Below are 17,534 nucleotides of genomic sequence, written 5' to 3' on the forward strand. Positions count from 1 at the left end.
ATGCACTTTGATGGTCGCTTTGTCATATATATATATATATATATATATATATATATATATATATATATATATATATATATATATATATATATATGTGTGTGTGTGTGTGTGTGTGTGTGTGTGTGTGTGTGTGTGTGTGTGTGTGTGTGTGTGTGTGTGTGTGTGTGTGTGTGTGTGTGTGTGTGTGTGTGTGTGTGTATACCTACAGCAGACCACCCCCGCCGAATTTTTGTCAATACGCGAGCATTTATTCACATATTGCCAGACAAGGAACGGTGCGTTAGCAGGGAGCGTGCAGCATGTTCTCGGCGCGCGGCAGTGGCTTTCTGGGACCGGTATGAAGGCCAACTCCCTGGAAGCTCCTGCCAGCCTGGCCAGTCGTCTGACATAGGGTAGTGACCGAAGGGCTGCTCGAAACATTACGGGCTAGGCTGGCACGCTTCGCTTATCTGTGCTGAGTATGATGACGGAGAGAAGCTTGCCAGCGGGCGTCAGTGCTCGTCACACGAATAAGTAACTTTTATAAATGTGCATCACCAAAAGCAAAGCTATTGAAACCAGATCCATAAACGCCGTCAGTATTTTCAGTCTCGGACGAAGATGACGACGTGCAGCGATTATGATATTCTGAGGCCCACATTGTCTTCGGCTGTTACCAAAGTTACCACTTAAAAGCTAGCATGGGCTGCGCTATGCTCCTTTGATGCTTGTCAGTCTACTATGTGTCCCATAGTATTGTGCAGGCTTCCATTAAACGTGTGTTTCCAAGCTTCACGACACTGATCGGGAATTCTACGCTTAGTTCCTCGTTCACAACAAATCAGGGTAGAGATAAGAAGAGATCTGGATATAACCTACGTTACTACGTTCTACGTACGTAGTAGGTACACGCTATCTTCCCCCCCCCCCTGTATTTTTCCTCAGTCCAGTAGCACATGTGCGACAGATCCTCCACCCGGCTGGATGCGCTGTGGCCTCTAGCGCCGATCAAACTTGCATTAACTCTAAACTAGAACCAGTTTTGACGTTGTTGACAGTTTGATCTGCTGATCAGAATAATCTTCCGTTGCTGTAAAAAAGGGAAAGAGAGAATAGAGCGATCGTTACAAACCCTTTTGAATCTCACCACCGTAACGAGAGACACCGTGACCAGGCATACAAAAAACGCTACTCTAGGGACGTGCAAACTTTGCGATCGGACGGTCGCTTGGCCTGTTTGTACAGCTGGTTGACACTAAATGGTAGTGTCACATGCACGAAGTTTTGTTTTATGTACTGCTACGGCGTCTACTTTCTTGCTGCGCTCTACGCTCTTTCTACACTCTACGTGGTAAGCTTTCTGCGGCTTCGTTTGCGAGCCTGATGTGGAGTGAAAACGAGAACGTGTGGCACAAGCAGCGGACCTCTCTGAGTCACTGAGTCACTGAGCATCCATTCTCACCGAAAAGAAGGGATAATTCAGTTAGAGTAGGCTCGCATACGACTGCGGATCAGAAGACCCATAGCCACACATCGCCCTTCGCCTCGGCACAAGTACCGCTGCATTAGAGGCCATGAGGTGTGCTGCATTGCACTGGAGCACGATGAATGATGACCGATTAGATTAGGCTGATTAGATTATTAAACCACAAGTCATTCCGGCACAGATCCCAACACACGATTGTCGCAGAGTGTCACGGGCTTTCCTGAACGCAGGCGGCTGAACTGAAAGGTTTCGATTGCCAGTACCGAGCATGAGGCGGTAAGGTTACTTACGACAGGGCAGGCACCAACCGGTGAATCGTTGATAAGCGTATGTCACCTGAAAAACGTCCCTCTACCACGCTTCAAGTTCGCGCGTATGTGGGGGTCAGTGTCGGACGGAGATCACCGGGCTTCGCCGAACACCAGCGCAGCGCTTCGCCGAACACCAGCGTAGCGCTTCTTAGCGCTTCGTAGCGCTTTTATGCCTTTTCGTCATGTACATGCTCGTAGCTTTGATCTCCGACATGATCCCGTTTGTCCCAGGCTGCATACGGCGTCTGTCTGTGCCCACTCAGCCGCTCGGCCCGCGCCCCGTTTGGCTCGCTGTTTGTCAGTGCCAGTGCCACTGCCAGTGCCAGTGCCAGCTGCTCTCCTCGGGTCGGGTCACGACGCCAGTGAGCAGCTGGGTCGGGCCTCGAGCGCCACGTGGCGGGCGCCGACCTCACTGGTGTCGACACCGCGTTGGTGCTGACCGGGGACGCAGGAGCCTGCGTCACTAACCCGACCCGAGTGTACACAGCTCGGCTCGGCTCACCACCAGTGACCCCCCGGTGACGTCACCGGTGACGTCATCAGTGATGTCGTCAGTGGCTCTGCGTCACTAGCCCGACCAGAGTGTACACAGCTCGGCTCGGCTCACCACCAGTGACCCCCCCCCCCCCGGTGACGTCACCGGTGACGTCATCAGTGATGTCGTCAGTGGCTTCGTCAGTGACCTCACTAGTGACGTCATCAGTGGCTGCACCAGCGAATGTGTACTCTCACGGTTCAGGTGTTGTCCCTGGGAGTTAACGACGCACTCAGTAGTTTGGTGATACGGCATCGGGGACTCAAACCCCGCAGGCGAGCTTCGCAGACTCCTAGCGGCATCGCCTCGCCGCCGGAGCGCGCCACGACACAGGCGGCCCCCCCCCCCCCCCCCTCCAGCCAATCGACGTCACTGCGTTCACACACACGCATCACGCCTTACAACAGCCTCTCCCGCAGCTGGGGTCACCGGAGCAGACCTTGTCCCGGCCCCTCCCTCACCGAGGTCAGCCGTTGACCTGACCCCACCGGGGTCAGCAGTGTGGCGGGCTCAGCCGCGGTATCTGACCCGGAACCGCGCCACCGTCGCTCGCTTCCCCACTTCCGCTGTCGACCTTGATTTGCCGACCGGCTGAGCATCGGGCGGCGGCGGGGGAGCAGGGGGGGGGGGGGGAGGGGGAGGGGTCGTCCGTCACGCGCCGCGGGCGGGTCGCCGGCGGCCTCTAAGGGGACCGGCGGGCCACTCCGGGGCCAGTCGCTCGTCCGCGCTCGTCCCGCTCGTGCTCGCTGCGCCCCCTGAGCCAAGCCGCTGCCCGAGACCGTACACTGCCCGCCGCTGTTCCGCCGCCGCTGCTGAGTGCAAGATGAGCCCGCCATCCCCAGCAGACCGACGGGTGAGTGGAGCGGGCGAGCTCGCCCGCCCCTCACCCTGGCAGGAAGGGTGGGCACCGCGGGGAATCGAACTAAGCACCACCGGTGTGCCAGACTTGTGCGTGACTTCACGAGGCGACGCTTCGAGTCACGTCCGTCCTTCCTGCCAGGGTGACAGGCAGGCGACGCCATATAGCCGCAGCAGCTGAGTGCCATGCATATCCCCGATACCCCTGTTCACGCAAGAGGGATTCGACGGCAGCCTAATTTGTTAATTCGGCATTGAATCGGCCCAAGAAATAACATAACCAGAAGTGAAACCTCTCGCAGGCGTCAGGGCTAGCATAGCCAGTAGTGAAACCTCTCGCAGGCGGCAGGGCTAGCATAGCCAGTAGTGAAACCTCTCGCAGGCGTCAGGGCTAGCATAGCCAGCAGTGAAACCTCTCGCAGGCGGCAGGGATATCGAAGTGACGTAATGGCCACCCCGGATGCGTCTGTGTTTCATTTTCACCGCCTTTTTGTCATTTTATGTTCGCGTTACTGCATGATTTGGTCCCATGCGATTAGAAAAGCAAACGCAAAACAACGAATAGGTGCGAGATGATGAAACGAAAAAGTTTCCAGGGTACAATTTCCGGACTGTTTTGATATGCACGACGGAAAGTAATGGGTCCAGCCTCGTGTTCATTCTGTGTGTCGTGTATTTCACGGTTAGATACCTGTGGAATGCTACGGGACTAAGTTAGTTGTCAGTCGCCTAAACGCTTGTGTGAAAAACGCTATTGACGAAGAACGCCGGTTTGAAATCGTAAGGTACGAACTCAAGGGCCTAAAACGGTCCAATTCTATCAAAGATCATAGTTCTTGTCTGACTCGCGGGTGAGACCGATCAGTTGAAACGAGTGTCCGTGGTCCGGCTTTATGAAGAAAACTACAGCTCACTTCCATTGTGCATATCGCATCGTGTAACGTCATCAGTCAGAAACGTCTTATCTCCATCGATTCTTCATATTCATGTACACCACAACAAAAAGTATGGTTGAAAGAACAACCTTCAGTACATCAACTGTCAAAGTTTGACAACTTTCAGCCATAGCCCCACGCAGCTCGTACTGAGAACCGTACTGGTGCAGAGCTGCTGACTGAAGCTGACTTCAGGCAGGCACCGGGCCAGCGCGTCCCCGCTCTCACAGCGTGGGTCCGCACCTCCATGCCGTGCCGACTCAAAAGCGGTCAAAAACTGCACGTCCATTGTTTGCCACGGCCGATTACAATAGCGGTATAACATTCATTCAGTCACTGTTATACACAATGTGGCGCATGGGACATTTCCCATACGGGTCATGCAAGAGGCCGCATACGGCAGTATGACATGGCAGCAACCGCAACGCCGTGCAAAGTTCGTGTCACAGCGTGCAGAGTGGTGCACCGAACCAATGGTGAAGCATTTACATGGGCACAAGGCTGTGGACAGGCATAGATGCACACAAATCACTGAACCTAAATGATTATTTGCGAATCTATCACTGATTTCCGGTATTCGCTCGTTGAGTCGAAACACGCTCGGGTTCCGGCGCGTCTGTTGGTGGCAGCTACCCCGTGGAGTTTCCATTAACTTACATGGGTACTATGTGCGGTGGTGACCGGAGATGATATCCAAAAATCCTACCTGGCCCTTACCCCGACAGCGTGGGGTCACCCTTAGCGCTGAAGTCCTGTGCAAAAGGCATAATTACCCGTTGATGTCAGATCATTGCTGCTGTTGTTGTTACCATTAGCATACGCTGGTGGTATCCCAAGTAAGCTGGATCTCAATGAACAAAAGCCTTTATCCTTTGCACCAAGCCAGACAGGCGTGGCCTTAGATGGACGGAAATCACCAGAAAATCCATGGGCTGAACTGCAAATCGCCTAGGTCTACGCAATGGTTTTCCATCGCCTTATCTGTGCTTTATCTGGGATGAAAAGGACTGTATAACTCTAAGGAGAAGTGTTTTGTCCTCCCTCCCCCCCCCCCCACACACACACCGGCAGGTGCAAAACAGCTGACATGTCGCTGCTTTTGCACGTTTTGGCTCGGCTCCACTGGGACTCCGAAAACGGCTCATGGTGCTGAGTGCCCTAAGTGACAGCTCAGGTCTAAATACCTGCCGTAATAGTGGGGGCATGGCCCGCACGCCCCCCGTAGAGGGCGTGTTAAACTCGAAACAATGCAAATGTATCAGCAGCGTAAAAAACGAGCCTCTGACGATAACAAACACGCCACATTCATCAGGACCACAGCCCAGTATTCTAAGCATCCATACTTTAAAGAAAATCGATCTGCCCGACACCTTGAATGAGGAAGGTCCCAGTTGGGAACTGGGCACAAAAGTCAGGGACATGGACGACCATATACGCTGTACAACAAAACAGCTCGCCATTCACGTCCAGGCTGCCAGCGGCGATCATTCGGACAGATCAGATGATGGTCTGTTTGGCAAGCGTGATTGTTTTCAAACGCAATGGTCCGGGTGGTTCTTACTCGTAGGCTGCTGTGATGCCGGGACACATACTGTACGTGATTCATGTGCTTCGTTCTTCAGTTCAGACGATAGAGCGTCCTCCTTGCGAGACAGAAATGCCAGGACATTACGTTCGAGTATCAGGAATTAGAGCATTCGAGTTCGTAAAATCTCAATATCAGGAATTTAAACATCTTGAAGATCGAGAAAGGGCTTGTACAATTAATTTAATGCTACGTAAGAGAAGCTTTGGTATATCAAGATACCATCGTGTACCACTCTCTTATGGCAAAAATGCAGCAATCTTGTCAAGTAAAACTCTCAGTTCGGCGTCAGCAAGACCTTCACCACCTCGAAAGCAAAGTTGGCAACGCTCCACAAAGGGGTCATCATTTCATGAGTGAGATTATTGCTGCTTCGTTACGCTCATTGCGTTACGTTATATATGTCAATCAAATGCCCTTCAAAGGTCTATCTCTGGAGTGTGTGTCCTCTAACATGGCCCCGAGAAGTGGGTCACACCACATCTCGGCAGGCTTCAGCTATTTGGCAAACGTGACTTTCCCAACAAGCGCACATGATTTCCGCGGTCCACACGTTGGCGCGGTGACCTCGGGTCCCCCATTGTTCTCACCGGCCGGCGCACGGCGAGGGGACCCAGCCCGCAACTACGATAGCGCGTCAGAGAGCTCGGTGTGGAATACCCAGCCTCCATCGCGATCCGCCTCAGGGAGAGCCCCGCGTGCGGCGCTCCACGGAGCTGGACACAGGGCGGCGTGTCTTACAAACTGGCTGAGGGGGAGGCGGTCCACGGAGCTGGACACAGGGCGGCGTGTCTTACAAACTGGCTGAGGGGGAGGCGGTCCACGGAGCTGGACACAAGGCGGCGTGTCTTACAAACTGGCTGAGGGGGAGGTGCCAGTCAGGAACGCCTGACAATGGGCATGGTAGTTGGGAGGACGGCGGTCATGCTTGCTGAGCGCGACCGCGACACGCTTGTGTTGCCCACTGCCTGCGCGGTTTGAAGGTCCGTGGTGAGCCGGTGCGCCGGGAGGCCCACATCATGCCAGACGTAATCGGCTCCCAAAATGTGTTTCTCCTCCGAATTTAAGCAAATCTTCATGACATTCGGCTGGCCATTTCAACGCCGGTATGTCCGTCGTCATCACCATGGCAAGCGGTCGATTGATACTGAACGTGTAACAGATCCCTTGGATTGTTACGCGCATCTAATGAAAAATGAAATATTCACAAACTTCCAGATCACTTGAGTCGCGAAAGATGAGCTACCTCAAGCAGGAAATAAGCGGAAACTGGCGCAAAAAGACGAAGGCTGCTTGGGATTTTGATTCTCCGCAACTTGCGGACGTAACATGCTCCCAGCTGAAACGTTGTATTTTCATGGGCAACCGATATTGCGAAGCCCTCGACAACATCGCAGAAAGTCCCAATGTTGCGCTGCTCTGGATCTGTTATTGCATTCTGGATCATCTATGCTTTTCGATTCATCACAATTACGGGTTCCGTAAGCTTGAGAACCACCATTGAAAAGTAGCGACACATCTGTGAGATAGCTGTAATATAGGCCCGTGTTCTAGTCCTACCGCCACCGGAGTCAGCTGTGCCCACAAGGAAATCACTATGGAGTCACTTATTACATGTGGCCAAGAGACATGCCCTGCGTTGGCGGAGTGTTGCCGTTACACGCCTGAAATTACGTCCCAAACTGAACCCAGTGACGTAAGCCAGGCATCTGTCTAGCTTGATCTGTCATCCGACACTAGCTTGATTAGCTTACGACGACCTGGGCCCGTTCACGGGATCGCCGTATCCGCTTGCCACAGCTGTTACTTAACAACGTGGCCGCGCGCTCTGACCAGCTTTGACGTGTACAGGAAAAATGTCGGTCACGGTCACTGACATCCTCTTCCCTGGTCTCATGTGTCCCCCCCCCCCTTGGTGACGTGCGCCATCCCTTGCGGGCGTGTCCGCTCCCCTCACGCCTTCGTATGACGTCATGCAGGCGTGCGATCAGTGTTACGTACTGGTCGTATGACGTCATGCAGGCGTGCGATCAGTGTTACGTACTGAGACTGCGGGCCGGAGACCCGGTCGTCTTGTGGAGTCATCCGAGCGGTTGATCATTTTTGTTCTGAAATCGCACGGGAACCTGCTGATTGTGCTGCCCAATCTTCAGCGGCTTCACCCCCGCAGTGAAGTTTTCCCAGCCATGTCCGTGCTTACCGGCGGAAAGCGGCGAGAAAGGTGGTGCGGCATAGCTGCAACAGCCCGAGGCTAAATTTTGGTGAGCGTTGGTGTGCAGCTGCCACATCCACCATGCGTTATTTCCCAGCGGTGCTGTGCTGACAGCCTGCGCAATATGAAATCACGATAAGCTTGGCAACTGGACGTCCCTCGTGAGCTTCTGGTGGCCCAGATGTGTGCTACTGTCAGGGTCCCGGTCAGGGTCACGGTCGGGGTCACGGTCGCGCGCGCCTCCGTCCGAAGCCGTCCCTCTCGGTGACAACCGCGCGTGCCGTGACGAAACCGGCGCTCTGGCGAGGCGCTTCCCCCTGCGGCTCGGCGCAGCTGCCGCCAATGTGGCGCGTTGCACCTTTGTGGCCCGTTGTGGCCCAATGTGGCCCGTTGCACCTCCAGCGTGACCTGCGCAAGTGTCAGCCAACCACAACACACCGAAATCAAATGTCCTGCTTAGTTTCTTGCATTCATTTCATTCCTGGCTCAAATTCCCTTTCTCATTCACCGTATTCATTTTGTTTGATGCGCTGAATTTTACATCTAGTTGTTCGCTATGTGGCAGTTTGAAATTGTAATCGTAGCCTGTGTATCCTCAAAAGCAGGAAGTTCCTCGGCGTGCGGCGGCGAACGGAAGGCTGATCTGGTACGTGACGGGCGTGCGGCGGCCGATTACGAGATGTGGGAGCGGGTACGGTGGCACCGACTCCCGTCCCGACAAGGTCCTGGCCTCGTAAAAGTCCGAAGCGCGACACATAGAACACCTCATGAATTAATCTGGCAGAGGACCGGAGGCATTCACGCGCACGTAGCTCAGGTGGCGCGCCAGATTCGTCCCATGTTGTCCGGCTAATTCCAAGTGGGAGATATACGTTCATATTCCTTGACATGCCTGCGTCTCTCGCAATTTAAGAACCATGTGACGCTTGTGTGTTAAATTTGAGAACCATGCGACGCTCGTGCGTTAAATTCATCGCTACCTGACTTACGCGGGTGTAGATAACGCTTTTTGCGGAGCTAGCCAGCGTCCCTAGCGCCTGGACTGCGACCCTAGCTGACCAGCCCCGCGTCCCCAGCTCTTGGGCTGCGTCCCTGGCTGACCAACCTCGCGTCCCCAGCTCTTGGGCTGCGTCCCTGGCTGACCAACTCCGCGTCCCCAGCGCCTGGGCCGTGCCAGCTGCTGCAGCAGCAGCAGGCGTCTATTGCGAGGGAGAGAGAGAGAGAGAGAGAGAGAGAGAGAGAGAGAGAGAGAGAGAGAGAGAGAGAGAGAGAGAGAGAGAGAGAGAGAGAGAGAGAGGAGGGAGAGAGAGAGAGAGAGAGAGGGAGAAAGAGAAGAGAGAAGAAAGGAGGAAAGAAAGAAAAAGAGGCTATAAATACTTACACGGACACACACACACACACACACCCTCAAATATATATATATATATATATATATATATATATATATATATATATATATATATATCACGCGTTTAAAGGCTCTGTGCCCCGGCGTCCCAGTTGTGATGGATACGGGGCATGTCCGGCTGATACGGGGCGTGACCTTTCTCGCGCCGGATCCCATCACCGGTCCGGGGGCAGCCGGTGCGCTCCGAGGGCAGCCGCCCGCACCCCGCTGTCCCCGCCGCCCGCACCCCGCTGGCTCCGCCGCCCGCACCCCGCTGTCCCCGCCGCCCGCACCCCGCTGCCCGCCAGCCCTGCCCCGGCTCCCGAGTGCCCCCCGCCCGCACCCCCTGGCCTGCCTCCCATCCCGCTCTCCGCCGCCCGCACCCCGCTGTCCCCGCCGCCCGCACCCCCCTGGCCCGCCCCGCACCCGCTGGCTCCGCCGCCCGCACCCCGCTAGCCCTGCCGCCCGCACCCCGCTGGCTCTGCCGTCCGCATCCCGCTGGCTCCGCCGTCCGCACGCGGCCGGCACCCCTCACCGGTCCGGGGGCAGCCGCCCACACCCCGCTGTCCCCGCCGCCCGCACCCCGCTGGCTCCGCCGCCCGCACCCCGCTGGCCCTGCCGCCCACACCCCGCTGCCTCCGCCGCCCGCACGCGGTGTGTTGCCTAATAGTCACATCGTAGAAATCGTATTGTATACGGGAATAGATAACACCATCCAGTAGGCATTAAAGGTTAAAGTAATAAAAGAGCCATCCGGTATCATAGAGCCATCTATTGCGAGGGTGGAGGAATTACATCGGTTGTAATGTCAGAGTACAGAACTCATTGAGGAGTGAAGGTTTCCAGTGATGCTCTTCCTGTCTAGCTAGCCTCTGTTCAGCAGCTCTGCCAGTGTAGGTGTGGCCAACACCCCATAAGTGTGTGTGTGGGAGGGGGGGGGGGGCGCCGACAGCAAAACAAGGGGCTGCACCCAGTCCTCCGGTGGGGGATCCGGATAAACGGGGTAGTTGTGATGCCGGTGATGCAGGGAATCGGTGAAGAGCATCATCATTCTGGGAGTTTTCGTCATCATCCCCATTTCACCTCTTGCTTCATTTTGGCTGGGCTTTGTAGTAACTGTATTGACACGGCCATGTTCAGTATGCGATGTTCCATTTTTCACCCGACTCCCGCGCTTTTTAGCTCTGCTCTAACTTGTTTTCTGTTCGGATGAATGTCTCACTGTCATTTTATGGGCACCAAGTCCTCGCTTTTGGAAGGCTTGTGCCATGTCGAAGGCTGCGTGTTGCTGTGTGTTATCTATGTTGCTGCTCACTATATTCCAGCTATTGCAACCACCATTGCAATGGGCGATGACGCTAGTGGACGGATTTGGCGGTGCTCGTGAGAGCTGAGGTCGGTTGTCCTGAGCGTGCTGACGTCACACGCTGCCGCAGGAGCTGACGGTGCACATGCCGCCGGGGGAGGAGAAGAAGCAGCTGGAGGACGACCCGTGGGCGCTGCCCGAGCTGGCCCCGGCCGGCAAACCGTGGGCAGGTGAGCTGGCGAGGCGGTGGAGAGGTAGAGCACGGGAGAGAGGGGAAGACAGGGAGAATGGAGAGAGAGAGAGGGAAAGAGAGGGGGAGAGAGAGAGAGAGAGAGAGAGAGAGAGAGAGAGAGAGAGAGAGAGAGAGAGAGAGAGAGAGAGAGAGAGAGAGAGAGAGAGAGAGAGAGAGAGAGAGAGAGAGAGAGAGAGAGAGAGAGAGAGATGAAGAGAATGTAAAAAACAGAAAAGGGGGAAAGAGAAAAAAAGAACGAGATGGAGACAGCGAGAGATGCAGTACACCCGGTAATGCAATGACAGCATTTCTGTCTGTCTCATAGTTACTTCTTCGTTTTCCCTCCTTGACTGCTCCGAATATTGTTGTGTCACTTCACTCGGTTGCATTCCTTGCTGTCCATTGTTAAGAGCAAGGAATAGAAGAGAGGGAGGGGATTGCATGCCTCTTCCCTCTCTCTGTCTCTGCATTCTGACTGTTAGAGAGGAAGATTGAAAAAATGAGAGAGAGGGAGAGAAAAAGAGAGAGAAGGCGAGAGAGAGAAAGCGAGAGAGAGAGAGCGAGAAAGAGAAAAAAAGAGAGAGGGAGAAAGAGAGAGAAGAGAGAGACCAAAGGGAAAAGAGGGAGACGAGGACGGGAATAGGGACGGCGGAAACAGTGATGGAAGCAATGAGAAGAAAATGAAACGGGAGATGCAGAGATGGACAAGGCAAAAAAGGAGAAATAAAGGATGAAGAGAAACTCAATGACAGTTATAGGGCGCTTTGATTTGACAAATGGTGGTGAGAACCGTCAAAGCCGAAGCGACTCTCACGAAGCGTGTGATTTCGAACCCCTGAATGCTTTCAATGTCTCACTTTTTTGCGTGCATTTTTTCCATCGTTGCAGTTCTAACTTAGCGTCTCTAAGCTCTAACCTTTATTTGATTTATCACATATCCGCATACTTCTTGGGAATTTAGCCTGGTAACGAGTGCATAAGAAGCAGACGCATGGTGGAGGATTCTAGGTGGCTGAAAGTGTGATATGGATAAAGGGATAATGAAATTGGAATAACGCATGATATAGGGAGCAATGTGTGATGATGCGTAGCATTTGTAGTCAGTCGTGCGGGATTCCTAAAAATTGTGGAACACGAACTTCGCAGAGCGGTGCAAATCCGTCTAAGCCAGCTGGCAAATGGTTTCAAGCGTAAGCGAATCCCTCCGAGTTTTAAAAGCCGATGCGACTTCCATTCAATGTAAAGTAAGCCCTCGCTTATGTGGCCAACAAGTCCGACAAGTCCTGACTTACGTGGCCCCCTATGGCCGACACACGGGCCCTCATTGGCTCAGGGACCCCAGCCAATGTGTGTGGTGGGTCCTAGCCTCTTCCCCGCTGAGGAAGTGAATCCCCAGGCCCCGAACGGCACCGGAGGAACTGTTCGGTACGTTTGGTGCCTGACCAACACGGAGAGCCTCGTCGAATTAGCTCCCGATCAGGTAAAAAAGGCCTTCGGACTGGCATTTGAAGGTCTTGGCCCCTAATACGACCTCCGGCCGGCCCTTCCGGCCCTTGGCCATCGGTCCCGAAGGCCCAAAGAGCCCTTAAGGACCTAAGGGGAGGGGTACGTGACTTCTGATCTCTATCCCCGACTACACCAATGGTTGCGGATTATGAGACACTCGAAATTGTATTAGATTCACCTGCAGTGGTGATGAAGCTGCATTTACAGCGCTCGTGTTTTTATTGGACGCTCCGGCGGAGACTCTGACGAGGCATGGAGCTGTATCCGTGCTTGTCAGGATGCGTAGGAGTCATGAATGAGTAAAAAGTGTGACAAAGGAGACAACTATAAGGAAGTGTGAACAGCAGCATTATGACGAGAAAGATGGCAGGTCATGTGTCTTAACGGGGTCCGCACCCGGAACGAAAAGACATAGTCTATCACCTAAAATTTGAGATCCTCGTAGTACAAAGAACCCCCAACATGGAAGGGCATCAATTTTTAAGAGCCAACAGAAATAAGCCAATATATATATATATATATATATATATATATATATATATATATATATATATATATATAGGCTTATTTCCGTATATATATATACGCATATATATATATATATATACATATATATATATATATATATATATATATATATATATGTATATGTATAAGTGATTAAGTCAATAAAACGCCTTTCAATCCTGATGTGGTCCTCAGCATTATGCACCATGGTAAATGTTAGCAAAAGTAACGGTACTGTTCAATGCGTGCTATCGGAGTAACGGTACTGTTCAATGCGTGCTATCGGAGTCATCATCACCCATGGGGGGAACAACGTGTCTGCTTCGTCACACGATCCATCGGGTATAGGTGTGGCAGTGCTGTCTCAAGGACGTTATAATCTACCGCTAGTCTGTAAGGCTGTAAGCCAAGGATGCGTTGAATCACCTCATGTTCATAAAAAGCACAGAGCGCTTTTAGTTTTGTTCCGTCTGATTTTACTATCCGTTCCCATCTTTTTATATGAGGGAGTTTTCACAATTTCCTCTGGCTTTCGACCCTCACTGTGACGGAATATGGAAAAGATGCATTCTGCACTTCGCGTGTTCTCTCATTCCGGTGCGAATTTCGCTTTAGCGTTGACAAAACAAAATCATTGGCCCCGGCGGTTTGCCTCTGGCGGGAAATGTGTTTGCAGCCATGCAGTTCATTTTCGGCCCATATCTTTGACGGCCTTTGTATGTTCTCGCATCTTGGCAGCGACAGTTCGTGCCGCCGGGCAATTATCAACAACAATTAGCCCACTCCTGTGACAGCTGCAATCAATAAGCTTCAAGGGAACTGCATGCGAGCTGCAATGCTGCATAATCAGGCTTGGGTTTACTGCAACATGGCAGCATTGCAAACATTTCGCCTCGTTCATTTGAGTAACATGGGAAGCGTACTTTGTCAAACTGCGAAAAGGCCGAAGCATACGGATCAAACCCAATTTCTTATCTTGGCAATTCGTGGTTGCGAACACGGGAGACCAACACCGTTTGGCCAGGAGGAGAGCGTACCACAGTCCTGATACGACGGTGGGTGGTTGGGTGGGCACAGTCGGTCACGCGCGCTCAGTCGCAAATCGTGGGTCCGCCAGATGGGGGAGGGGCGTCCGAGGGATTTACGTCGGCTCTCAACAGAGGAAACAAAAATGTGAAAATGGCTGCGTGTTGTAAGTGGAAGTGCTCTCCGCAAGACGATAAGCCAGCCTTACACTGTCCAAAACAGAATAGGCAGGACCGGAAAACCACCAGACAGCAGCTGGTTTTTTATCACGGCTCTGGCCCATTGTTCGCTCCAAACCTTTGTGATCATGGTATTTTCCAACCAATACGTGATAAACAAATAGAGCCCTTGACTCGTCGTCCATGGACAACGAACATGCTCTTGCCCCAGTTTGGGTGAATGACCCGGGTTCGTGACCTTCATCAGGGTCAATGACCTTTACCAAGCAGCCCAGATATCGGAGCTTGACTCATTCTCGTAACCTCCGATGGATGACTGGTCCCTGACCTTTGCTGCTTTGACCTACCCCGGAGCTTTGGTCGTCTGTTTGCCGCTTGTCGTTGGCTCCCTCTGGCGAGTGGCCCACAACGCTGACCTTTCATGAGTAGCTGGTGACCTCTGCATGCATGAAGTCACACGGCAATGAGTTACACAGTTTTATTGATTCATTAAGTCATTCCATTTCATTTCACATTGATCGATTGATTTATTCAGCCATTGATTATATAAACACCTTGGGTTGCATATTATAAACACTGTATGACACAGCCAGCTCTGTCCATCCGCATTTGTGCCCTCGCTGACGGACGGCGGCAAGAACCGGTGACATGACCCCACTTCCCTGACCTGACCTCAATAATCTGACCCCAGTGACCTGATCCCATTTACCTGACCGGTGACCTGACCCGAGTGTCCTGACTCCCAGAGGCCTGGCCTGACCCCATTGACCTGACCTCACTGACCTGAACGGTGACCCGACCTCAGTGACCTGACCTGGACCCAGTGACCTGACTCCGGTGGCCTGATCCCAGTGACGTCACCTCAGTGAAGTGGCTTCAGTGACCAGACCTCAGTGACCTGGCCGTTGACCTGCCCCTGGTGACCTGACCCCAGTGACCTGACCTGTGACCTGCTCTGCCGCAGCGATGTCTCCCGGAGAGAAGCGGCAGCGGGTGGTCGTCAACGTGGCCAAGCTGGTGTGCCTGTTGAGCCTGCTGTACCTGTTCATCTGCTCGCTGGACTTCCTGTCACAGGCCTTCCGACTCGTCGGCGGCCGCACCGCCAGTGAGTCCGCCCCGCGCCTGTGACCCCAGGTCACCGGATCTGAGACGACGCCCGTGCCCGGTGGGGTTCTCTGATCGTCGAGCGAGGCTGAGGGAGGGCTGTCAGGCCATCCCTCCCCCGTTTCACTCTCCCCCCCCCAAAAAAAAACATGGCTGAAATTGGGGAAGTACGTGCAGTCGAATTGTGTTCCCATTTTAATTCAGAGATCCGATCACAAAGATGGGAGGCTGAGCTGCTGGGTCGGGACGTACTTACCTCTGTCCCAGCCCCGCCCATAAGAGCGCCGTGCAGGAAACCACACGCTCGCCGTAACGTCCCGTCTACTCGCATGCGACGACTGAGCGTGGAGCATCGCCCAGCATGTCCGCGAGTCAAGATCCCCGTCAGTGAAGTTGACAACAGCCAGAAGATTGCCACAGTGCGCGGCCGCGAAAAGCGCCTTTTGCTTATCTTTTGGTTATCTGCTGACGTTGCTCGATCAGGAGACCGTACACCGGACTCAAATTCAAGCAGAAACGCATGCGAATTAGATTCAGACAGAAAATTAGTGAGTTCGCGGGCACAAGCTCAGACTCGCGGCGAAGTGATCTGCGGCCAAATTCAGGTCAAGAGCAAGTGACATAGAGCTCAGTCCATGCATGGGCTGAGGCGTCCAACAGCGCGGGTCGGTGGCCGACATCGTACTGCCGTGGGATGGAGCCTGGGGGACGCGGCCGAGTTCGCCCAGTCTCGTCCGACCCACAGGCCGGTGGCAGGGACCGATCCCGTTCACCTCTCGGGCGAGGTCGCTGAGTGACGGAGCTCACCCCGTCGTGACCTTGAGCCTTGGAACGTCGCGGCGGGGGCGTTCGCGCGATCGCAGCTCCTGTGAACAGATACGCCCACCCCGACGCGCGCGGGGGCGCTATCGGACTGTCTGTCGCCAGATCGTCATCCTGGAGAGCCGCGCGGCGTATTGTCGTCAGATAAGATACCGTGACGTCACAGTGTTTGAGTCGCTAGGTTATCAGTTTGAGCTGACGTGACGTCAGTAGGCAAGTTTGCTGCCCCGTCAGGTGTGACGTGACGTCAGTAGGTAAGTTTGCTGCCCCGTCAGGCGTCGGAGCCCAGTGACGTGACTTCATGTATGCAAGAGTGCTGACCTAAGTTTGCTACACATGAATCCCAGCGACGTCATCGCCTACGTGTAAGTCGCCAGGTCAGGTGTTGACCAAACGACCCCAGTGACCTCACCACCCGCGTATGTGTCGTCGCCAGGTCAGGTGTTCGCCAAGGACGAGATGCTGGCGAACCCGGTAGTGGGCCTGATGATGGGCTGCCTGGTGACGGTGCTGGTCCAGAGCAGCTCCACCTCCACCTCCATCATCGTCTCCATGGTGGCGTCCGGACGTGAGTCCCACCTCGGCCCCAGTGACGTCAGCTGGCGTCAGCTGATGCTCGGACCGCGAGAACCTAGATGCTCCCCAGAATCATCGGATCACGTGATGGCGCCAGTCAAAACTTACGCTTCCGTGCTCGGTTGGCAGCTCTCTCATTTGAAAGGAAGTCGCAACACAGTAAGGATTAGTTTTCAAGTGCATTTGCGAGGAACATTATGCACGTTGACAAGATAGGAGTAAAAGTCTTATTCTTCGGAGAAAAGCCAGGAGAATGGAGATATAGGTGCGTTGATATTTCGGTAATATGCCTGCATCGAAACGAATGGCAGAAGAAAGCAAGGGAAACGACGAACAGATGTGCGAGTTCACATTTTGTAGATAAGAAGGTCTAGGGTAACCAAATTTGCGAGCTTGCAACGGTAGTCGATCGCTGCTGGACTCTCTCCTCCCCCCCGTGTCGGTGACCTGACCCGTCTGACCTTTGTGCCTGCAGTGCTGAAGGTGCGGACCTGCGTACCCATGATCATGGGCGCCAACATCGGCACCAGCATCACCAACACGCTGGTGTCCCTTACGCAGGTCAGTACCCTCAAAGAACAACGGGAGTAATTGATACGCTCCATTGCGCGTCTCTGATGGCGATTGTTCAACATCGTTTGTTTTTCATGAAGCCTGTCGCGCTCGTCTGAATGCGGCCTCACACCTACACCCGTGTGGGAGCCGCGCACGAATATTCTGAATGCAGTCATATGCGTCGTACTGAAGTCAGCTCTGTGATATGTTCTGCTTTTAAAATATCGAGGCCCCGTGTTTCAGCAGTGGCTTCGGCTTCGTCTTCTTCTGCGGCATTTGAACGCCGCCCTTTTCTCATATCAAACGCAGCGTAACAGGGAGCTTCAACGCAATGATGCAATGTCAGTAATGGGAATTTCAGGACGTGATGGTGATATCAGGGCGTGATGATGATATCAGGATATTCCCTAAAAGGGAATATCAGGGCGAAGGA

The 17,534-nt window shown here is 53.6% G+C and overlaps 1 protein-coding gene across 1 annotated transcript in view; it reads left to right on the plus strand.

The window, feature by feature from the left end:
* Positions 1 to 3,037: 3,037 nt before the first annotated feature.
* The window catches only part of LOC119091885 (sodium-dependent phosphate transport protein 2B), a gene marked incomplete in the record, with an annotated part of 32,905 nt that continues 18,408 nt past the window's right edge, over positions 3,038 to 17,534 (plus strand). Inside the window, 5 exon segments of the mRNA XM_037214799.1 lie at positions 3,038 to 3,164; positions 10,725 to 10,824; positions 15,009 to 15,149; positions 16,407 to 16,538; positions 17,022 to 17,107. Of these exon segments, the coding sequence (XP_037070694.1) occupies positions 3,135 to 3,164; positions 10,725 to 10,824; positions 15,009 to 15,149; positions 16,407 to 16,538; positions 17,022 to 17,107 (489 nt within the window).

The sequence above is a fragment of the Pollicipes pollicipes genome, unplaced genomic scaffold, assembly GCF_011947565.3.
Source record: "Pollicipes pollicipes isolate AB1234 unplaced genomic scaffold, Ppol_2.1 Scaffold_1600;HRSCAF=1878_pilon_pilon_pilon, whole genome shotgun sequence".
Classification (NCBI taxonomy): Eukaryota; Metazoa; Arthropoda; class Thecostraca; order Pollicipedomorpha; family Pollicipedidae; genus Pollicipes; species Pollicipes pollicipes.